Source organism: Centropristis striata, chromosome 1 (assembly GCF_030273125.1).
Source record: "Centropristis striata isolate RG_2023a ecotype Rhode Island chromosome 1, C.striata_1.0, whole genome shotgun sequence".
Lineage (NCBI taxonomy): Eukaryota > Metazoa > Chordata > Actinopteri > Perciformes > Serranidae > Centropristis > Centropristis striata.
The window spans coordinates 45,029,453-45,053,195 of NC_081517.1; the positions used below are offsets into that span (position 1 = coordinate 45,029,453).

At 41.4% G+C, this 23,743-nt stretch overlaps 1 protein-coding gene across 1 annotated transcript in view; it reads left to right on the forward strand.

The window, feature by feature from the left end:
- Window positions 1-16,479, forward strand: part of LOC131973584 (FERM and PDZ domain-containing protein 1) — a 38,034-nt gene extending 21,555 nt beyond the window's left edge. Inside the window, exons 8-14 of the mRNA XM_059335652.1 lie at window positions 222-341; window positions 1,369-1,505; window positions 2,750-2,969; window positions 4,565-4,747; window positions 6,810-6,954; window positions 8,251-9,504; window positions 12,462-16,479. Coding sequence (XP_059191635.1) covers window positions 222-341; window positions 1,369-1,505; window positions 2,750-2,969; window positions 4,565-4,747; window positions 6,810-6,954; window positions 8,251-9,504; window positions 12,462-15,892 — 5,490 coding nt within the window. The 3' untranslated portion in view covers window positions 15,893-16,479. The remainder of the gene's footprint in view (window positions 1-221; window positions 342-1,368; window positions 1,506-2,749; window positions 2,970-4,564; window positions 4,748-6,809; window positions 6,955-8,250; window positions 9,505-12,461) is intronic.
- The last annotated feature ends 7,264 nt before the right edge of the window (window positions 16,480-23,743 follow it).

Genomic DNA, 23,743 nt, shown 5'->3' on the forward strand with positions numbered 1-23,743 from the left:
GGTTAAAAAACGTGTTCTGGTCCTCACTATGTAGGAAGTACAAGAACACACACACACACACACACACACACACACACACACACAAACTCACACTAAAAACAATTATTTTACATTCTTTTATATTTATTTACATCTAAATCTATCTACGCTACAGCTACATTTGGAAGGGAGTTTAATTTGTGTGTGTGTGTGTGTGTGTGTGTGTGTGTGTGTGTGTTCAGGTGGTCCAGAAGAAAGAGGCCCATGACTACAGGTGTCTGTTCCGTGTTTGCTTCATGCCCAAAAGCCTCCAGACGATGCTGCAGGACGACCCCACTGCCTTCGAGTACCTCTACCTGCAGGTAAGAGATCAACTCCTTCAGCTGAGGGGAGGGGAGGTGAAGAGATGTCCGTTTGGAGGTTTGGAGGTTTGGAGGGAGGAACTGTCAACTTTGGAGAGAGTGGATTTGGTGCCAACGAGGAGGATTTCAGTTTTGTCATTATTGAGTTTTAGGGAGTTTGAAGTGAACCAAGATTTGATATCGGAGAGGCAGGAGGTAAGGGAGGAGGGTGGAGGAGTGGTGTTGGGCTTACAGGAGATGTAGAGCTGGGTGTCATCTGCAAAGCAGTGAAGATGAATGTTGGCGGAAGATATCGTTATAGTTTGGGCGTAGGACCACAGATGATCCACCAACACCACCCACAGCCTCATAGACCTCCATGGGGAAAAGGAGGGAACATTTCTGGAGGAAAGCAGAGCTACCAGTTTCTTCTGATCACTCTAAAAGAACTATTTATTAATTTTTCTTCACAAAACACATATGTAGACGTTCAGGAAGAACTGAGGATGCTCAAAGTGAAGTCAGATCAATGATAGGAGCTACGGGTTGGACTAAGATACTTTCTGTTAGAGGAGAACTTTTTGCTGTTTCTCTCTCTGTCAGTGGCTTCACAGGAGCAGTTGATTTCAGTTGATTGCTCTGCTCTGATTGGTGGACGCCACCTGGCCCCGGTTGCTTAGCTACCAACGCCTCCCCCAAACACACACACACTAACTGAAAACTGTCAGTTTAACACTGACGAGTTTTATCGTTATTTTGACTTTTTTCTTGTGACTTTTTTTCTTGTTATTTTGACAGTTTCACACACACACACACACACACACACACACACACACAGATGGACAAACACACACAACACCTGCTTTATTATCTAACATGACTTCTTCCTCTTCCATTTTGAAAACAGTTTAAATTATAACCTAATACTGTATGAGAGGGAGAGAGTCACGGGCCAGAGTCAAGCATTTCATTCAGCATTTCTTCAGAAATGTTCTTATTGTTTTGTTCTGTGTGTGTGTGTGTGTGTGTGTGTGTGTGTGTGTTTCAGGGGGTGAATGACGTGCTCCAGGAGCGTTTTGCGATAGAGATGAGGTGTAACACGGCGCTGCGGCTCGCTGCGCTGCACATCCAGGAGAGACTGGCGAGCTGTGGACAATCTCCAAAAACCAACCTGAAGATCATCACGTGAGACACTTTTTAAATCATATGTACACTACAGGGCAAATGTTTGGAAGCAAGATCAAATTTATACAAAAACAGATCATCATTGCTATACTTTGCAACAAAAAACACATGATTATTATATAAAAAGTCACTAATAAGAGCTAATTTTGACTCTAATGATCAGCTCTTTGGGTTTTTATTGCTTAGACTTTGTGTTTCCTTCTTTCCTTAATGTATAAATCTGAACTCTTGTTTCTTTTGTCAGAGATATGAACACAGTTGAGATTTATTGGGATTTTTGTCTCCAAACTCTCTAAAGCCAAAGAGATAAAGTGAATAATGCAAACTGGGATTTGTTTTTTACTTTTGCACTGAAGTTGTGACTCTTCCAAATCTTCTCAACCCTAAAACTTCTTTTCTTTTGGTAACATTTATTCAGTAATGGTGTGATAACATCAATGTTTACCTAAAGGTCAATGGAGGAAAACGGTTCAATTCAATGAAAGTCTGATAATGTAGTAAACACATCCAGAAATACAAAGAATACACACTGGTTCTTAAGAAAGACATTGTGAACAGAACATTTAAGTTGCTTCCAAACTTCTGGCCTGTAGTGTAGATCCATTAAATTAAAGTATAATAATTAACATTTTACTCTTTGTCAGCTAACAGTCACACAGTTACTTTCGTCTCGTAGCACTCAGCCCTTTAGCTTAGCATCAATGATGCATTTCAACATTTGAAGGAAAATGCTTTGGGATAATAAAAGGGACTCTACTCCATTTATATTGACTGTAAATTCACACGTCCTTAAGTAGTTTCAGCTCTCTGATAGGGCTGGGCGATATATAGATATAAAAGATATATCCATGTATTTTTAAATGTGATATGGAATTAGACCATATCGCATATATCGATATGGTTCAATTTTGCACTGTGATCCTTGCTCCAGGCAAGCTGAGGCTTTTATTTAAGACTTTTTTGATTTATTTAAATGTGCACTTTATGGAGCGTTTATTTTATTTTTTTAAAAAGGTTCTCCTGTTGTTATACAGTATTTATGTTCACTTAAATAAATCAATAAAACTACTGGTGACATGTCATATTTGACTTTGACTGAACATTTGCTCTCACTTTGCTCTAAAAATATCAGGATATATATCATATTCGATATTCAGCCTAAATATATATCAGGATATGACTTTTGGTCCATGTCGCCTAGCCCTAACTCTGACTCTAACTCTGTGTTTGTGTGTGTGCTTTAGGAAGACGTGGGGAATCGAGAACTTTGTGTCCTCCACCTTGCTGAGGAACATGAGGGAGAAAGACCTGAGGAAGGCGATCGGCTACCACATGAAGAAGAGTCAGTCCCAGAACGACCCCAAGCAGAAGGGTCTCTCTGTGGACCAGACCAGGATCAACTACCTGGAGGAGCTCAGCGACCTCAAGTCCTTCGGAGGGAAATCCTTCAGCGCCACCATGATGGTAGGCTGTTGATGTTTATGCTGTATTTATTTTATGTTGAGATGCTGTTAGTGACGTCTCAGTCTGTCATGGTCTCCATGTTTAACCCTTGTTAGTCGACTATACACTCATGGTCCTCAGGGGTCAAAAATGTCTGTGAATAGCTGGACAAGTATGTTTTATTTTGTCTTGTATTATGTTAGAACTCTATTTGCCTTTATTTATTCATTTTTAATTTATAAGCACCAAGAGGACTGCCATCCAATTTCATTGTATTTTTGTGCAATGACAATAAAGAATTCTATTCTATTCTATTCTATTCTATTCTATTCTATTCAAAAAGACCCCATAACAGACTGGTTTTAGGACATGTAGAAAAACGTTATTAACAACTTTTTCTTTAACCTTTTAAGGCAACTCTTAGGCAAACTCACTCAGTTTCAAGATTTTTTCCCCACTATTACAATTGAAAAAAATACTCAGGTTTTATTACTTTTTTAACTCTTGAAATGAGGCCCTGATTTTGTATATTTGACTAAAATTGCCCAATAATAATGAAAAAAATATGAAAATAATATAAAAATGATGTATCAATTTGTTGGTCTTGAGTTGCTGTGAAAGGTTGAAAAAAAAAAGTTGTTAATAATTTTTTCTACATGTCCTAAAACCTGTCTTATGTCATGGGGTCCTTTTTGACCCCTCAGGACCATGGGTGTTATAAAAATTGATTTTATCTATAAAGGATGCATATGCTCAAAATGTCAAGCAATTCTATGAAAGTTAACCTTTATTAATTGTATGGTGATAATGATTTGGTGTCAAAAAGGTTATAATAGTTGTGGATTTTTCATTAGTTTTGGTTTTAATTTCGTTGTGATTTTTTGTTTTCAAATCCAGTTAGTTTTAATTTGTTTTTAGAGTGAGTTTGCTAGTTTTAATTAGTTTTTTTTTTTTTTGGAAAATGCTTAGTTTTAGTTTAGTTTTTATTAGTTTTAGTTTATTTTTTATTAGTTGTAGTTTAGTTTTTATTAGTTGTAGTTTAGTTTTTATGAGTTGTAGTTTAGTTTTTATGAGTTGTAGTTTAGTTTTTATGAGTTGTAGTTTAGTTTTTATTAGTTGTAGTTTAGTTTTTAATAGTTTTAGTGTAGTTTTTATTAGTTGTAGTTTAGTTTTTATTAGTTGTAGTTTAGTTTTTATTAGTTGTAGTTTAGTTTTTATTAGTTGTAGTGTAGTTTTTATTAGTTGTAGTTGTGTTGTAATGGGGTATTTGTTGGGTCCAGATTCAATAAGGTCACAATAAATGTTTCCTTTATTTCCTTTGTCTGATCCATCTCAGCCCCAATAAGTTTATTAAGTCATAAAACCAGATAGATGAAATAGATTTCATATCAACCAAAAAGGTTTACGGATGAAAAAAGTGGACAAAGACGAAAACGAAGGACATTTTCACTATAATTTTAGTTAGTTTTAGTTAGTTTTAGAACCACAAAATACAGTTTCAGTTAGTTATCGGTTTTTTTTTAAAAACTCTCTTTTGTATTTTCAGTTAACAAAAATGTTTTGTCAATTCTAGTTTTCATTATTTCGTTAACTATAATAACCCTGCCCCCCACCAGCTCCAGGACCGTGAGTCCATGGTGACCCTGCTGGTGGGGGCTCGGTACGGGGTCAGTCAGGTGGTGAACCACAAGCTGAGCATCCTGTCAAACCTGACGGAGTTCAGCAGCATCACACGCATAGAGCTGCTGCCAGAGTCGGACAAGGTGAGCCTGGTGAAGATCTACCTGCAGGACATCAAGGTGAGACACACACACACACATTCTTGTACGTCTGTCTTTGTGAGGACCCTCATTGTAACAGTGAATTCCCTTGCAAGGTTATAATAGTTTTGAATTTTTCATCAGTTTTAGTTTTAATTTCGTTGTGATTTTTTGTCTTCAAATTCAGTTAGTTTTAATGTTTTTAGAGTGAGTTTGCTGGTTTTAGTTTAGTTTTTACTAGTTGTAGTTTTTTGTAATGGGGTATTTGTTGGGTGGGAGATTAAAAGAGGTCACAGTAAATTTTGCCTTTATTTCCTTTGTGTGATCCATCTTCATTATGTATGAAAAAAGCTGACAAAGACGAAAACGAAGGACATTTTCACTATAATTTTAGTTAGTTTTGTAACCACACAATACAGTTTCAGTTAATTATCATTATCATGTAACCTTTAACCCTTAAAACAAAGTCTGAAATCTCAAAAAAGCCTTTAAAGAAGTGAGGACCGGACGAAATGTCCTCACTTTGCAAAAATGTCCTCACTATGTTGGTTAAAAACGTGTTCTGGTCCTCACTATGTAGGAAGTACACGAACACACACACACACACACACACACACACACACAGCTGACATACAGGCAGAAGATAAATACTGTAAACATCTTCAAAAGGCACTTTATCTTTGAACTCACTGAATCAGCATTACAAGCGCTGCTACAAAGGTAGATTACATTGGGCCGCGTACCAATTAGCTTAATGTGTTCTCCCTTTGTTGGTGCAGATTGATGCACCTGCAGTTTGGTCACAAGAGATTCAGCGTGAAGCTCACAAATCAAACTGCCTCTTTGTTTTAATTGAAATGGAAACTGTAGTATGTTTCAACCTGGACACTATTTTCTCAGGTTTTTGTGTCTAAGTGACTCTTTTTGGGCCGATTCTTGAAACCGATATTGTCTTTTCTCCCTCCAAAGGTACGTTGTTGCCAACAGTTGCATTTTTAACAAGTTTCCATTATTTACTTAGAAAATAAATTGGGTGAAACTATCAAAACTGAAGGTTTACTCAGCTATTAGTAGGGATATATTTTTTTCCAGATGGAAAATGGCCAGGAAATGACATTTTGAGTGATTTTTTGTGGCGCAAAATAGCAAAGCTGTTTCCTTTGGAAAAGTCTGCAAAACAGGGTTTCAATATGGCCTCCTGGAGGTCATGTGACACATTAAAGCATTGCTATTGGTTCCCTATGCTCTTCCCTCTTTTTTTTAAAGTATCGCCTCACTCAAAAACATGACTTGTAGAAATCTGACAGGAGCACACTATCTACTCTCCACGGGGCTTAATCCTAGATTTTATTCTTCTGGTTCTTCCGTGTTTTTTTTCAGTCGACTACTCTTCCCAGAGTTTTGGTCTCACATACACTAAAAAGGTATCAAATCAACCGGCTCGGCCATGACAAGTGTGCTATGACTTTTCTAAGGGTTTCGACAAACGGTTTTCAAATTATTCTGCAAAAACACGCCAAAAAGTCCCCCCAATGTAACCCTATGGAGAGGCTAGAGTGGATGACATCATCGCTAGAGTGCAGAAGGAGAGAAAAATTTGTCAAAAAATAAATTTGGAAACTGGAAAAATTTGTCTTCTCCCTCACATTGGTGTGGTAAAGCTGTCAGAGTTATAGTTTGGGCGTAGGACGCACAGATGATCCACCATCACGCACCAACAGCCTCATAGACCGCCATGGGAAAAAGGCGGGAACATTTAAAGTATTGCATCACTCAAAAACATGCATTGTAGAAATTTGACAGGTCAAAAATGGGGGCGACACCGAACCATAGAGGGTTAAAAATACTGTGAATTCCACCTAACGTCGCTGTATTTTAGTCCTGATTGTTGCTTACTGACATCACTTTGCGCTCCTCTTCCTGTAAACAATGTGCAGCATTCAGCATGACGAAGAAGAAGAAGAATTGCCTTTTCATCAATATTATTATGACCCTTGGATGCAACAGGATGGTGTATGCTAAGTGTTTTTCCACTGCTGACATTGTCTTTCCATCCCCTCTCTCTCCTCGTCTCCTCTTATATCATCTCGTCTCCTTCCAGCCCATCACGTTATTACTGGAGTCAGTGGCAGCCAAAGACATGTCCTGTCTCATAGCGGGCTACTGCCGAGTGTTTGTTGACCCCTCGCTCAACATCTTCCCCTGGATTCACGACTTCAAGAAGCACAGAGTGTCTGCTGAGGAAGGTACACATTTATATCCATAATACTGCTTACACCAAAAGATGTCCCCAGTTACAGACTAAAAGCTGGAAGTCTTAAATAAATGTAAATGTAGGAGTTTTACTGGAGTCACAGCGCACAGCAGTAACCTCACCTAGCGGTAACCTCACCTAGCGGTAACCTCACCTAGAGGTAACCTCACCTAGCGGTAACCTCACCTAGCGGTTACCTCACCTAGCGGTTACCTCACCTAGAGGTAACCTCACCTAGCGTAACCTCACCTAGCGGTAACCTCACCTAGCGGTAACCTCACCTAGCGTAACCTCACCTAGCGGTTACCTCACCTAGCGGTAACCTCACCTAGCGTAACCTCACCCAGCGGTTACCTCACCCAGCGGTAACCTCACCTAGCGTAAAACCTCCCCTAGCGGTAACCTCACCTAGCGGTAACCTCACCTATTGGTAACCTCATCTAGTGGTAACCTCACCTAGCGTAAAACCTCCCCTAGCGGTAACCTCAACTTGCGGTAACCTCACCTAGCAGTAACCTCACCTAGCAGTAACCTCACCTAGCGCTGACCTCACCTAGCAGTAACCTCACCTAGCGGTAACCTCACCTAGTGGTAACCTCACCTAGCGGTAACCTCACCTAGTGGTAACCTCCCCTAGCGGTAACCTCACCTAGCGGTAACCTCACCTAGTGGTAACCTCACCTAGCGGTAACCTCCCCTAGCGGTAACCTCACCTAGCAGTAACCTCACCTAGCAGTAACCTCACCTAGCGCTGACCTCACCTAGCAGTAACCTCACCTAGCGGTAACCTCACCTAGTGGTAACCTCACCTAGCGGTAACCTCACCTAGTGGTAACCTCACCTAGCGGTAACCTCACCTAGAGGTAACCTCACCTAGCGGTAACCTCACCTAGTGGTAACCTCCCCTAGCGGTAACCTCACCTAGCGGTAACCTCACCTAGTGGTAACCTCACCTAGCGGTAACCTCCCCTAGCGGTAACCTCACCTAGCTGTAACCTCACCCAGCGGTAACCTCATCTAGAGGTAACCTCACCTAACAACAGAAACACAGAGCTAATGGAAGAATGGCGAAGCGTCAGGGAGACGAAAATGCTGAATATCTCCAAAAGAAAAAGAGAGGGTACCATGAAAGTCACATTGAGTTCAGCTTTATAAAAGAAATGGACAATGGGGGGTCGCCAAAGTTTACAATGGTAAAAATGTGGGTCCCTCAAGAAAAAGGTTGGGAACCACTGTTATAATAATAAATAATAAATAACTGTTGTTTTTTGTTGGTGTTTGTTCTCAGGTTACGTGTCCCGGTGTGGCAGCGACTCGGACTCGTCCTCAGACCTGGACATGGAGGCTCTGGTCAGCCAGGTGTCTCATGACGACAGGCCCCGCCCCCGAATCAGATCCTCATCAGACCCGGACGGAAGGAAAAGAAAAGACAGAAACAAAAGGAGAAGCAAAGAAAATGACAAAGAAAAGGCTGATAAACCTCAAGAGGAGGAGAGGAAACAACGGGAGGAGAAGGACGCTGACACGGAAAAGGAAAAGGAGAAGGAGAAGGAGAAGGAAGAGAAAGCTGAATCAGAGCACAGGGAGGAGACGGAGAGGGAGCAGGAGGGTAAAACTCAGACCAAAGTAATGGATAATGATTGTGGGGAACATCCAGAAAACGAAGGAGGAGGAGGAGGAGGAGACGCTGCACGAGGAGCAGAGGAGCAACCTTCGGCATCAGAAGCCTCCGACTCCTGCCAGACTGACTCTCGAGTCCTCACCAGCGCCTCCTGCGACTCCCTCGACGCTCTGGAGGAAGACGACTTACTCACGTGCTCCTCTTCCTCCCTCCACCCCAACACCCACTCCCACAGCCACTCCCCCTTCCAGGTCCTCCCCTACTGCCACCGCCACGTCGAGCCGCACCTCCTCGCTCCTCCTCCTGCTCACTCACACCCGTTCATCCACCTCCCGAGTCCAGGAGGCTCCTGCAGGAGGAGGTCTGGAGGGGACGGAGCTGATCCCCAACTGTCCCCGTCCCCGAAATGTTCCTCCGGTAACCTCTCCGGTAACCTCTGCTCTGACGACAGCTCGCTGTGCTTCGCCGAGCTCTCCCGCCTCGTCGACTTCCTGCCGAGCCCTCCGGAGGCCAGCGAGGAGGACGACGAAGAAGAGGAGCTGAGGAGGAGGAGGAGGAAGCTGCTGAAGGAGTCGAGGAGACCACCCTCCCCCTCCCCGACCTCCCCGTCCTCCCACATGGACTTTGTGTTTAACTTTGACCAAAGCGACGCTCGCTGCTACTACAAACTCTGCTCCAACATCACCCCCGACAGCGCCCGCAGCCTGCCCCGCCCCCAGCAGCCCCCCGAAGGAGAACCCTGGGAGGAGGAGGAGGAGGAGGAGGTGAAGGAGGAGCAGGAGAAGGTGGTGGATCTGGAGCCCGTCCCCATCCTGCAGCCTCCGCCCGGCTTCGGAGACAGCAGCTCTGACGAGGAGTTCTTCGACGCCAGAGATCGCTTCGCTTCACCTGAAGACCCCACCTCAGGGGCCCTGCCGAGAGGTGGGGTGGTTTTGTTTTTTGTTTGTTTTTTGTTTTTTCAAAACTTTATTGAGACGTTCCTATTACGCAGCAAAATGTTAATTCAACTCACAGAGTGTTAAATTTAATACTTTTTCTGAGTTTATATAAATCTGACGGATTCTGAGTTAAAATTACACTTTGAAAAGTGTAATTTAAATCTTTAATAGTGTTAAATATTTTACACCAGGGGTCTCAGACTCAAATTACCTGGGGGCCGCTGGAGGCAGTATCAAAATGACCAAAAAAAAGACACAAAATTACTAAAAATAGATACAGAATGACAGAAAAAACCCTTAATTACTTAAAAAAGACACAAAATGACCAAAAAAAAGACATAACATTACCAAAAATATACACAAAATGACTGAAAAAAACACTAAATTACTTAAAAAGACACAAAATGACCAAAAAAAGACACAAAATTATTTAAAAAAAGATACAAAATGACAGAAAAAACCTCAATTACTTAAAAAAGACACAAAATTACAAAAACGACACAAAATTACAGAAAAAAACCTAAATTACTTAAAAAAAGACACAAAATGACAAAAAAAATACACAAAATGACAAAAAATACACAAAATGACTGAAAAAACTAAATTACTTATTATTAGTATATATTATTAGTATATGTACACTGTAAAACCGAATGTTGCTTGTTTGTTATCATAAATCATTTTTCCTTTTTAATACAACAAACATTTGTGCAAAAAGTCATTCTAACCTAAAATATAGAGTCAAATAGTCCAATTCATTTGAGTTAACTCCATTGATTTTGTTGTCTTGACCTAAAAATTATTTTTGCTGCATCGAAACTCAAATATTTAAGTGTATAATATTAATAATATTATTATTATTATTATAATTCATATTAAACTTCTTTAATTTTATTGGATATAGCAAATGTATGTGGAAGGAGCCATGTTTGATGTGGTTTTCATTGTGTCACATGAATCTTGTGTCATGTTGAAGGCCGAGTGATGAAAACAGGCTGGTGATTGTTCTGCTGCCATCTGGTGGTGGAAATTTCTACTAAATGACACAACATTAGCAGAAAGTCAATATCAATCATTTCAGGAAGTGAAACTCATACATTATATAGATTCATTACACATAGAGTGAAATATTTCAAGCCTGTTTTTCTTGCAATTTTGATGATTCTGGCTCAGAGATAATGAAAACACAAAACACATAAGAAACACACAAAAACACATAAAAAAATTACAAAAAAAAACATAAAAACAACATAAAAATTACAAAAAAAAACCCCACAAAAAATAAAAATATTACAAAAAACAGATAAAAACACAAAAATTTAAAAAAAAATCCACAAATCTGACAAAAAAACAGTAAACACAAAAGATTGCATTAAAAATGCACACTGCAAAATCTGCAAAATCTCTGCAAAAAAAGTAAAATCATGTTACTGCACTTGGTCGTGGTGATTTTAACCATTGCTGAAAAAGAGTTGATGCATTAAATTGAACATGGAAACTTGTGTAAAAGCCAAAACTTTAGAGTTCAGCTGACAGCAGGAAACATGCTGCTGAAAGTTTTTACCTCCACTGAGGGGAATATTGTTCTTTTTACGCCACTATTTATTTGACAGATAGTCTCCAGTTACTCTTCAGTCAGGATACAGTGACATTATTAAAGATTAAACCAGTTGTTCCAACCTTTGTGGCTGCATGTGACCAGTAACAGTCCACCAGTGTCCCGTCTCCTGGTCACATGTTTCACATGTTTCACATGTCACTGAGTCGTTCCACTACATAGATTTCTCTCTTAACTTCACATGTGGTTTAACTGAAAAGATTGTTCAAAGTCGAAAGAGGCAATTATCCAGTATTTCATACAAAGAACATCACTGAGTACAAAAAGGACACAAAGAATATATAAATATGTGAAACAGAACTTTGTTTTTTCTTCTTTTATGTTGCATTAATCACCTGACAAACTTTGGTTGAGACCCAGTGGAACAACCTCACCAGAATAAACTCAATGAGTGTCATACATGATAATATGTGATATTGTTCTGCAGAATGAGTTCTCTCACTTTAAAAACCTTAAGTGCATTTTACTGATAATACTTCTGTAATTTCACTTAAGTAGTACTTCAATGAAGGACTCTTATTGAGTATTTTACATTGTTGCATTGATATTTTTTACTTAAAGAATTAAAAAAATCTTAATACTTATTAGTCATACACACACACACACACATTCACACACTCACACGCACACATATACATATATTTATATATATATATATATATATATATATAGCTAAAAAAGTGACTAAGACCAAAGCAGTAAAAATTTAGCTCATTAATATATAAATAAACTAGTTAATTAAATCACATAAACTGTTTTAGTTAGAACTAGTGCCAGTCACCCTTTACATAAACCCTCAAGTAAAAAAAATAGTGATACAAAACTGGAGGTTTGAGTTCATTTGTATTACCTAAAGTATGTTTATTAACTGCTTCTGTCCACACAACACAGAACGAATTACTTTTGTTTTTGGAAACAAGTTAATTTCCATAAATTTGTTCTTTCCATTTTCAATCAAAAATCAAATAATGAAAAATTGACTGGTTAGTTTATTTGTTTTTTATTATAACAAATTTTTTTTTAAAAATGCTTGTTTTTTCATATTTCAATATGTAAACCCGACCAATTAAATTTTAAAATCAAATTCAGTTTTTGTGTTCGTTTTTCCATTTCATATTTTTGATCTGAGCCTAATATTGAAATATGAAAAAACAAGCATTTTTTTCGTTTTTTGTGTTATAATAAAAAACAAATAACAAAATAACCAGTCAATTTTTCACTGTTTGGTTGTTGATTGCCAATTGAAAATGGAAAGAACGAATGATAAACGGATTTACAAACACTACAAGTTTGACTAAGCATTTTTTTTTTCACTTTTGCAGATATTCGCACAGAGATGAAACTGGACCTCAGCACACTCAGTCTCAGTGACATCTCGGTGTCGGTGACAGAAACAGACAAAGATGAAAAAGTGGAAGAAGACAGTAAAGGAGCGGAAGAAGAAGAAGGAGGAGGAAGAGAAACGTTGTTCCAACTCAGAAAAAGATCCCGTAAACGCCGTTCCTTCATGGAAACTGATTACACCTCCATGGTTTCATATCCAGAGCCCGATCCCGCCAAGCAGGACCTGGTCTCTGGTCGGTCTCATAGGAACCATTTGGCAGAAGCCAATGATGCTCAGATGCTGAGTTCAGATCCTGAACCTTCAGAGCAAACCCAGAATCCCAGTCCAACCGTCTCCTCGTTGACTCACTCTGAAGGGGAACCAGCTCAGCTCGAGTCCAAACCTATCCTGTCCAGACCCTGTTCAGATGGACCCGGCTCTCCTTTGGGTTTGAAGTCTCGTGAACAGACTAGAGACCCAAAGACCCCCTCCAGGACCAGGAAACAAGACATGGAGATGGAACCAGACGCAATGGAATCCAAATCGGTCACAGATGTGGTGAAGGCGGCGTCTCCCAGCATCACCGTTGTCCGTTGCCGGGTGGATCCAGACGGGAAGGAGAGTTCTGATCGGAGGGGTGACGGGAAGGAGGAAGGGGAGGAAAAGGGGGAGATGGAGGAGGGGAAAGAGGAGGAGGGAGAGGATACACCAGAGAATGGACCATTCTCAAACCATTTGTTTTTTGCAGTAAGCTCTAAGGAGGAAGGAAAGGAGGAAGAAGAAGGAGTGCGAGGGTATTCCTCCAGTTCAAAAAGACCACTCTCGGGTACTGAGAGTCCTCCAGAGGCCGAAACACAACCAACATGTTTGATAGATGTGAATAAAAAGAGCAGTAACGGCCTTTTGGGAGCACATCTTAGTGCCCTAGAGCAAAACTCATATGTAGAGAAACATGTGCTTGAAAGCGTGTTTAAAAAGTCAAACCCACTATCATACATCCCACCACCACCTCCACCACCATCCCCTCTACCTCCAGTACCAGTTCTACACAACTCTCAAAGTGATTGGGAAAGGAAGGGTCGAGATTACACGGGAACCTCAATCAATAAGTCTCTGAATTCTGAGGAGATGCCAATTGGCAAACACACTAACAAAGCACAATTGCATTTAGACGTCACCACCAGTGTCAATGACGATGGCGGTGTTGTTGGCTCCACTAGCGATGAAGTCACTGACAGCACCACTTCAGACAATGTTTTTGAAGATGATGAGGTGAGTAATTCCTTAAATTCTTGTTCAAGTGACAAGAAAAATGACTGGGCTGTAGCTATAAAGCAAAGCGTCAGTGCAAATCCAGCTACGACAAGTAAAAATGAGTCTCAAATGACTATCAAGTCTCTTACCAACACTGAGGCTCATACGAGAATTCATTCAGTAAATTCGGATTACACTCGAGCTATAAACTCTATCACTGCGAAGCTTGGAGCTGCAACAAGTGCCACATCTCCTACATTTAATTCAGGTGCCAGATTCCAACATGAAAGTTCTTCATGTTCGGATCAAAATGTAGACAAATCCAGAAGTGAAGAAGCTAAAGATGGTTTAGCTAGTCCTAGCCTAGCTAACACAGCAACAATCTGTGATCTTCCCAAAGCTCCTTCTCCAGTTCACTTCCTCTTCCAGTCCTGTTCCCCGAGCATCATGGGTCGCCTATCTGCCTCCACACTTAGGGGGAAGATTCAGAATTTGCCCCTTTATTTATCACGTTCCCAGGAAACCCTCAACCAAGCCGGGTTGGGGAATGTAGCTCAGAGTCCGACTCAGGACAACAGTCGGGACGAGATCACCATCAAGGTTACAGACGTTAATGATGTCACACAAACAATTGACTTCGAAACGGGTACAACTGCAGAATCTGTGGATTCTGACGATTCGGATACAACAGTTACAGGATCAGAGGTAGATGGAGAGTTTTTGGTTGAAACAAAATCAGCAAAGACTCCCTGTTCAGTGTCAGAGACGAAGGAAGTAAACTCTCAATCGCCGGTCCAGACTGAGCCCAAATCCCAACACCAAAATCAGCTTCCTCACTCTGGATCCATCAATCATGCACCAGGACCAATAACAGAGCCTCCAGCCTCCATAGTGAACAGCCTCCAAAGAGACCCTTCAGGCCTAAAGATGGATACTCCCGGCCCTTTGAAAGACGCTCCCGAATCAAAGATGAGCGTCACAAGTCCAGGCGAAGACATTCCAGGTCATAAAATGAATCTGTCACGTTCTTTCCCCCCACAGATTGTGGTGACCACACAGAATCTAAACGGGCCAGGACTTCCTTTTCATAGTCAGTCACAGAAAGTAAGGACAAGTAGCGACAGACCTTTGATGGGTCTTTGTAGGCCTACAGGGCCGAATTCAGACGAACCGAAAGAACTTTCTTCAGGCTGCAGAGTTTTTACCATCTGTGAGGATCCGTCCCAGACAGAGAGTCCCGGGACTACCCTGCCCTTGAAGTCTGAGTTGGGCTGCACTTCTGTGTTAGCGACTGGATGTGAATCAGTAGTTGAAGGAGTTCAGGTGCCGTTGGATGCTTGTGGTTGCCCGACAGTCTACACCAACTGCTTCGGCAGCGGGGACAGTTTTGACGAAGAGCTGACGGTTTACGAGTTCTCGTGCCGAACTCAGAGCAGCGGAGTGACTCCGACTTCTGCAGGTCTTCCTCTCATCACCTCTCCACCCGTTTCTTCTTTTCTCTCCACCTCCTCCACCTACTCTCCCTCCTTCCCACGCACCATCCTTTTCTCCTCCTCTACCTCTGAGCTCAGCCCTCTCCTCTCGCCGTTGTCCGACGCCTCTGACTGTTTCCTGTCTCAAACGCACAAGGACACCATCAGTCGGCTCGGCCAACAGCGCTACCCAGAACCCCCAACGGGCTTCCAAGTACTCCGGGTGGACGTGGACCAGCTCCTCTCCATCCTGGAGAGTAGCGGTTCTGACCGATCTCTGGCAAGTCATGGAGGTCGCCATGCAAGGGACACCTGCCCCGTCCACTTCACAGAAAACAAGAGGGTTCTCCAGATGGAGGCACGGCGGCTGATGTCAGGCTGCCAGAAGGTTGTTGGGATCGGACAGAGCCCAGAGGAGATGCTTCACTCCCTGGCTGATAGTTTCCGGACCCTGGTGGAGTTGGCAGGTATTTGCCTCTGGTTCTCCGGTTGCGACAGGTGTGACCGGAGGAACGCAGAGGCAGTGGCAGGTCTGGCAGACGTGGCCCGATCATTCAGGGACTTCTGCCTGGCAGCCGAGCGAGCTAGCAGCAAGCGCAGCTGCCAGGACCTGAGCACCAAGCTGCTAGCCAAACAGTGCACCGCGCTCACCGCCTCCGTCTTCTGCCTCACTCAGCTGTTCCGCACCCTCACTGCACTATGAGAGGACCACAACCTCTGAAGTCTTTTGGAAGGACCTTTAGAGCAACCTGTGGCGTGTTCCCTGAGATTCATGGGATCACCGGTGAGCCTACAGCTGCTGCAGACAGAGGAAGGTCCTGTTTAGGATGGGCAGTGTGACGGGAGGTTACCTCAGAAACACACTGGTGTCACGGAGCTCCATGACAGCTCAAATGATCACAAAAACCTCTGGGAAAACCTTTGAGATCGTCAAGGTGCATGTGGTTTACTGACTTTATGCTGTGCACGTAATGTAGCTCCAAAAAACCAAACAGTCAGCCAACAACCAGACTGTCGAGTGGTTCAAGCTGCAACAGCAGAACCTGCTTGCATTCCAGTATTGAGGAACTGATGTACTTGAATGTATTCTATGTTATCTATTATTTTATTTATTTATTTGTTTATTTAATCGATGAGTTACTGCAGTGAGTAAACAAGGAATGTAAAGACAAGCAAGGAAGTATTTGGAAATGTTTACAGGCGTAATCTTTAGATGGAGGAGTAGCAGGCCTTTTAAACACACACATACACATACACACACACACACACACACACACACACACACACACACACACACAGACATCCTCAATGACACAGTATTTGCTTCCATTCATATGAAGGTCTTTTGTATGACTGACTGATAAGAAACATTTTAGTTTACTGATAGGTATTTATCGATACATTCTCCAGGCTGTCAGTGAGGACTTCTTTGAATGTTACTGTTTACAAAACCAAATAACTAGCTTGAGAAATGATTTGATTAAAATCCCACAAATCAAGCCTGAAGCTGCGTTTGCCATTTTATAAATCTAGGAGCAGAATGCCGATGTATGCGCATTATGTGACTTTATGAAACAACAGTTTGGATGAGATACAGTCCTTTGCACTTTTAAATTTGTCATTTTGTACAGACATTTAGTATGATTTATGATAGTGTAATACATTTGCTAGATTTTCTCGCATTTATTTGTCAACACTCTTTCTCCACCTTCAGCAGAAACACTGAACCGTCCGGTGCATGGTGATGTGGCTGTCAACCACCAGTCTCTTCCATTGATTTTTCCTTTTTCCTTTAAAACATGTCCATTGAAAACAAGAATCTCCATGTACACTGCAAAAAAAGTGTGTCTAAAATCAGATAAAAACAGTAAATCTGAGGGAAATGATCTTGCTGCATGGACAGATAATTTACCTTGACAAGCTTTCTTAAATTAAGATTATTAAATCTAGAAATAAACATGTTGAACACTTAAAATAAGAAATTAACTCTTAAAACCAGATAAATTAAAGCTGCAAGAAGCAATGAACTAGCGCGAGCAGAGTGACCTGACATATTTGTTTCTTACCAAGATAAAAAAACTTTAGATTATAAATGGTACATCATTTTTCTTGTTTTAAGAGTTAATTTCTAATTTTAAGCATTCAACATGCTTATTTCTAGATTGAATAATCTTAATTTAAGAAATCTTGTCAAGGTAAATTATCTGTCCATGCAGCAAGATCATTTCCCTCAGATTTACTGTTTTTATCTTGTTTTTAGACACACGTTTTTTGCAGTGTATCCATTGATATCAAGACTCTCCATATAGGAGACTTGGTTACACCCTCTTCCAGTAGATATTCATGGTAAGTTACATAGAGAATCTTAAGTTATCAATTAACAAGTAACCTTTTCAAGATCATAAAAACCTGCACGCCTCTCTGGGACCGTCAGGAAGGACTTAGACTACAATGTCCCTTACACTAAGTGCATTATTATGGATTTCCCGGTATGACAACAAATAGTGGTAAATCAGTGATTGAATATGGGCACAGATAGCCCAAACTTTGCAGGTTTACAGTAAGCAGCACTGGCTATCTGTACTGATTAACATTGAGTGGGAGGGTCTCAGGTCAAACTGACCCAATCACTGGTTGACAGCCTGTCATTGGAGTTTCTTGAACTCAACACATTGGTCACAAAATCATGTACAACACTGATTTACGTAAAGCTTATTATTGTGGATAAGCTGTCGTATTATAGTGGAGCAGCTTAGCTAGAAATTATACAAGGATTGTGCATTTTATGATAAAAGCATCAAATTTGGTACACTTGTAGCCAAAGGCACATAGAACAAAATGTGGAGGCACGACGAGTCTCAATATGGCACTTTGTCACTGGCAGCCAATTTCAAAAATTACCGCCATATTGATCATTTATGAGGGTCCATATCGGTACCAAATTTGGTGCTATGATATTGGTGCTAAATGTGGTGGTATATTATCCATTATTAATGTGAAATCTATTATATATTACCTATCTATAAACAGTTGTCACTGGCGGCCGTTTTGAAAAATGGCCGCCATATTGAAAATTTGTCATGAGTTTTGATCCCTCCACATGTTCCCCATGTCTTTGGCTATAACTCTATCAAATTTGATGCTCCTATCACATATTATCTACTGCTAATGTGGAATTTCATCTAAAAACAGTCATCACTGGCGGCCATCTTGAAAAATGGCCACCATATTGAAAAGTCTTGATCCCTCCACATGTTCCCCATGTCTTTGGCTATAACTGTACCAATATTTATGTTTCTATCATCTATTATCCATTGTTAATGTGAAATTTATTTTTTTTTAAAAACAGTCATCACTGGCGGCCATCTTGAAATTGGCCGCCATATTGAAAATTTGTCGTGCCTCCACATCTAATTATTGTCATATTGAAAAGTCTTGATCCCTCCACATGTTCCCCATGTCTTTGGCTATAACTGTACCAAAATGTATGTTTCTATCACCTATTATCCATTGGTAATGTGAAATTTAATCTAAAAACAGTCATCACTGGCGGCCATTTTTCAAGATGGCCGCCAGTGATGGATTGAAAATTTGTCATGCCTCCACATCTTATTATTTTCTATATGCCCTTTGGCTAAAAACATACCAAATTTGAGGCTTTTATCATAAAATGCACAATCCTTCTGGTTATCTGTCCGACTGTTACAGCATTTTCACTTGGAATGTTTCATAACATAAAAGGGATTGACGCACACTGACCTGCATGTTCACTGGAGAAATTAAAGTCAACAGAAATAATTTCACCACTGCAGTGCTGGGAACACAATTTATTGCAAACAGTGTTTCTATATAATATATATATATATATCTATATTTATAATGGCAGTTGAAACACTATTCGTTAACTCGTCCTGTTTTGTTCCCTGTGGTCGCCACAGAATATAATTCCTTCTATTTTATTCCCAGTTTGCAGCAGAAAACAATTTAATTTCTTTTCTGCTGATTATGAGCTCTATGAGAAAATTGCCCCCAAACAAATGATGGGAAAACTTCTGAACTCCTCATCTGTGCTCACGAAGCATGCTGTAATAAGCCATAAAATGCATTGTTGTCTCATCAGGGATTTTATCTGTGAATGACTGAATGATGATGTCTGCTCTTGCTTTGTAATGCTCAACTCCCACCATTAAAAACAATGTCAAGATTTGCTTTGTATGGTTCCTCATTTGTTTAGTCAGAAGTCTTTGTTGATTGTTGATTATGTTGAAAAGATGGTAAACAATGCTGAACTGGAGCCAGAACAGCAAAGTGGAAAAACTAATTGAAGGTGCTGGTAAACTATTAAATTTAAAAAGTTTAATGTGAGTTTTATATGAATGGCACTTTACCGTGTTGTGTGTGGAAGGTCCCTTTAATTACTATTATTGGTAATTTTGAGTCTGTTTTTGGTAATTTTGTGTCTTTTTTGGTAATTTTGTGTCTTTTTTTGTAATTTTGTCTTTTTTGTAATTTTGTGTCTTTTTTTAAAAATAATTTTGTGTATTTTTGGTAATTCTGTGTCTGTTTTTGGTAAGTGTGTCTTTTATTGTAATTTTGTCTTTTTTAAATCATTTTGTTTCTTTTTTTTAAGTAATTTAGTTTTTTTCTGTCATATTTGTGTCATTTTGTGTCTTTTTTAGTAATTGTGTGTCTTTTTTTAAGATTTTGTGTCTTTTTAAAATAATTTTTTGGTCTTTTTTGGTAATTCTGTGTCTTTTTTAGTAATTTTGGGTCTGTTTTTGGTAATTTTGTGTCTTTTTTGGTCATTTTGTTTCTTTTTTAAGTAATTTAGTTTTTTTCTGTCATTTTTGTGTCTTTTTGGGTCATTTTGTGTCTTTTCTTAATAATTTTGTGTCTTTTTTTGGTCATTTTGATACTGCCTCCAGCGGCCCCCAGGTAATTTGAGTTTTAGACCCCTGTATTAAATCATCCATCACATCACATTAGTTCAGCCTTGGTGGGACGATAGTCAATACAGAATTCTCTGTTATCTGATAAGAAGAGTCCCTTTTCTTTAAACTGTATTTAATAACTGAACCACCAGAGGGCAGAAACATTCTCAAACTATCAGCAGTGACTTCAAATAATGCCCCCAATACATCAGAAGACTTAGAAAAGATTTGGAAAAGACTCTAAACTCTGGTGTCCCACCTGCTCCCATCTAAAGACAAGAGTTTAGAGTTTCTAGTCTCACAGAGGTTTTAGACAGACTGTCAATCTAGCAGGGAAACTATTAACAAGACTACAACTAGATTTCTTTTACCAGTTTGTCTTTTCCTACCATGCAATTTTTTCCAACAACAACAAAAAGAAGAAGAGAAGACGCCACAAAATGCCTCCTCACAAAGCTGAAAAAAGGGTTTCAGTTTTTATCACATGAAAAGTTACTATTTTACAGTAAAAATAGATATAAGGAAGAATAAAGGAAAGGAACAATCACCAAAAAAAGACACAAAAGACAAAAAAACAAAAAAAGACACAAAAGATGTAAAATCACCAAAAAAGACACAAAAAAAATAATAATGTTTTTTTTATCTTAAGAAACAATTAATTGTCAGGTCACTCTGCTCGGGCCGGTTCATCGCTGCTGGCAGCTTTAATTTATCTCTTTTGTAAATTTTTTGTCTTTTTTGGTCATTTTGTGACCAAAAGAAGATGTAAAAAGACACAAAATGACCAAAAAAGGCCACAAAAAAAGATACAAAAAAGACACAAAAAAGACGTAAAATCACCAAAAAAGACACAAAAAGAAAAAGAAAAAAGGCACAAAACGTTTTTTTATCTTAAGAAACAAATAATCATCAGGTAACTCTGCTCGGGCCAGTTCATCACTGTTTAATTTGATCTCTTTTGTACATTTTTTGTCTTTTTTGGTCATTTTGTGACCAAAAGAAGAAGTTAAAGACACAAAATTACCAAAAAAAGACACAAAAAAGACGTAAAATCACAAAAAAAAGACACAAAAAGACAAAAAAAACCATAAAAAAGACGTAAAATCACAAAAAAAGACAAAAAAAACACCAGAATGCAGCCCTGCTGCTGGTAGCTGGTTTGGTTTCTGAATAAACTCCTCAGACTCCTGCAGAGTGACGAACAGGCAGCTTGACTCCAGTAATGTGTGACTTTACTCAACCATTAGTTGTCGTCACAGCGCTTTACAAGCTGTCGTACATAGTTAACTCCGTCAGGACCAACGTGTGCAGACATCACAGCTGCCTGATGATCCATTAAACAGAATAAACTCTGAGACCGCTTGAGAAACAATCTACAATTCAACATTATGTAATTGTTGCAGGTAAATCAGAGCAGACTGGACTTTAGGGTGAATACGGCTCTATTCAGACAGACAGTATGAGGAAAACAAAAATTAAAGCATGTAAAATTTTCTAGTAGAAACCAGAAAGAGCTGTCATGTTTTCAAATCATGTATGCAGTGGTGGAGGAAGTATTCAGATCCTTTACTGCATTAAAAGTACTAATACACACTGATAAATGACTCCACTACAGTAAAAGTCCTGCATTCAAAACTTACTGAAGTAAAAGTACAGAAGTCCATCCATCCATCCATCCATTTTCTTCCGCTTATCCGGGGCCGGGTCTCGGGGGCAGCAGGCTAAGCAGGGCGTTCCCTCTCCCCAGCCACAACGTCCAGCTCCTCCTGGGGGACCCCGAGGCGTTCCCAGGCCAGGAGAGAGATATAATCCCTCCACCGTGTTCTGGGTCTTCCCCGGGGCCTCCTACCAGTTGGACGTGCCCGGAACACCTCTAACGGGAGGCGCCCGGGAGGTATCCTTACCAGATGCCCAAACCACCTCAGCTGACTCCTTTCGACGCGAAGGAGCAGCGACTCTACTCCGAGCTCCCTCCGGATGTCTGAGCTCCTCACCCTATCTCTAAGGCTGAGCCCAGCCACCCTACGGAGGAAGCTCATTTCAGCCGCTTGTATCCGCGATCTTGCTCTTTCGGTCACTACCCAAAGTTCGTGACCATAGGTGAGGGTTGGAACGTAGATGGATCGGTAAATCGAGAGCTTTGCCTTCCGGCTCAGCTCCTTCTTCACCACGACGGTCCGGTACAACGCCCGCATCACTGCTGACGCCGCACCAAACCGCCTGTCCATCTCACGCTCTGTTCTACCCTCACTCGTGAACAAGACCCCGAGATAACTCCTTCGCTTGAGGCAGTACCTCTCTCCCCACCCAGAGGGGGCAGTCCACTGTTTTCCGGCAGAGAACCATGGCCTCAGACTTGGAGGTGCTAACTCTCATCCCAACCGCTTCGCACTCGGCTACAAACCGCCCCAATGAGTGCTTGAGGTCCCGGCTTGATGAAGCCAAAAGAACCACATCATCTGCAAAAAGCAGAGATGCAATTCTTAGGTCACCAAACCGAATCCCTTCCTCCCCCCGGCTGCGCCTTGAGATCCTGTCCATGAAAACCACAAACAGAATCGGAGACAAGGGGCAACCCTGGCGGAGGCCAACACCCACTGGGAACGTGTTTGACGTTGTGCCGAGTATGCGGACACAGCTCTCACTTTGGTTATATAGGGACCGGATAGCTCGTAGCAACGAGCCCGGTGCCCCATATTCCCGCAGTACCCCCCACAAGACTCCCCGAGGGACACGGTCGTAGGCCTTCTCCAAGTCCACAAAACACTGTAGACTGGATGGGCAAACTCCCGTGCCCCCTCCAGAAGTCTCGCAAGGGTAAAGAGCTGATCCGTTGTTCCACGGCCAGGACGGAAGCCGCATTGTTCCTCCTGAATCCGAGGTTCGACAATCGGCCGGAGCCTCCTTTCCAGCACCCTGGAGTAGACTTTTCCGGGGAGGCTGAGGAGTGTGATTCCACGGTAATTGGAACACACCCTCCGGTCCCCCTTTTTGAAAATGGGAACCACCACCCCAGTCTGCCACTCCACTGGCACTGTCCCAGACCTCCACGCGACACTGAAGAGGCGTGTCAACCATGACAGCCCAACAGTGTCCAGAGCCTTCAGCATCTCAGGGCGAATCTCATCCAACCCTGGCGCCTTGCCACCGGGTAGCTTTTTGACTACCTCGGCGACCTCTGCCAGGGTTACTGGTGAGTCTTCCCCTGAGTCTTCAGACTCTGCCTCCTCTACAGAGGACGTGTTGGCTGGATTAAGGAGTTCCTCAAAGTGCTCTTTCCACCGTCCGACGACATCCACAGGTCGGGTCAGCAGGTCTCCGCCCCCGCTGAACACAGCTTGGGCCAAGCCCTGCTTTCCCTTCCTGAGACGCCCGACGGTTTTCCAGAACCTCTTTGAGGCCAACCGAAAGTCCTCCTCCATGGCCTCCCCGAATTCCTCCCATACCCGAGTTTTTGCTTCCGCGACTGCCGCAGCTGCAGCCCTTTTGGCCAAACGGTACCTGTCTGCTGATTCCAGAGACCCCTCGGCCAGCCAAGACCGAAAGGCCTCCTTCTTCAGCTTGACGGCCTCCCTCACCGCTGGTGTCCACCAGCGGGTTCTTGGGTTGCCGCAACGACAGGC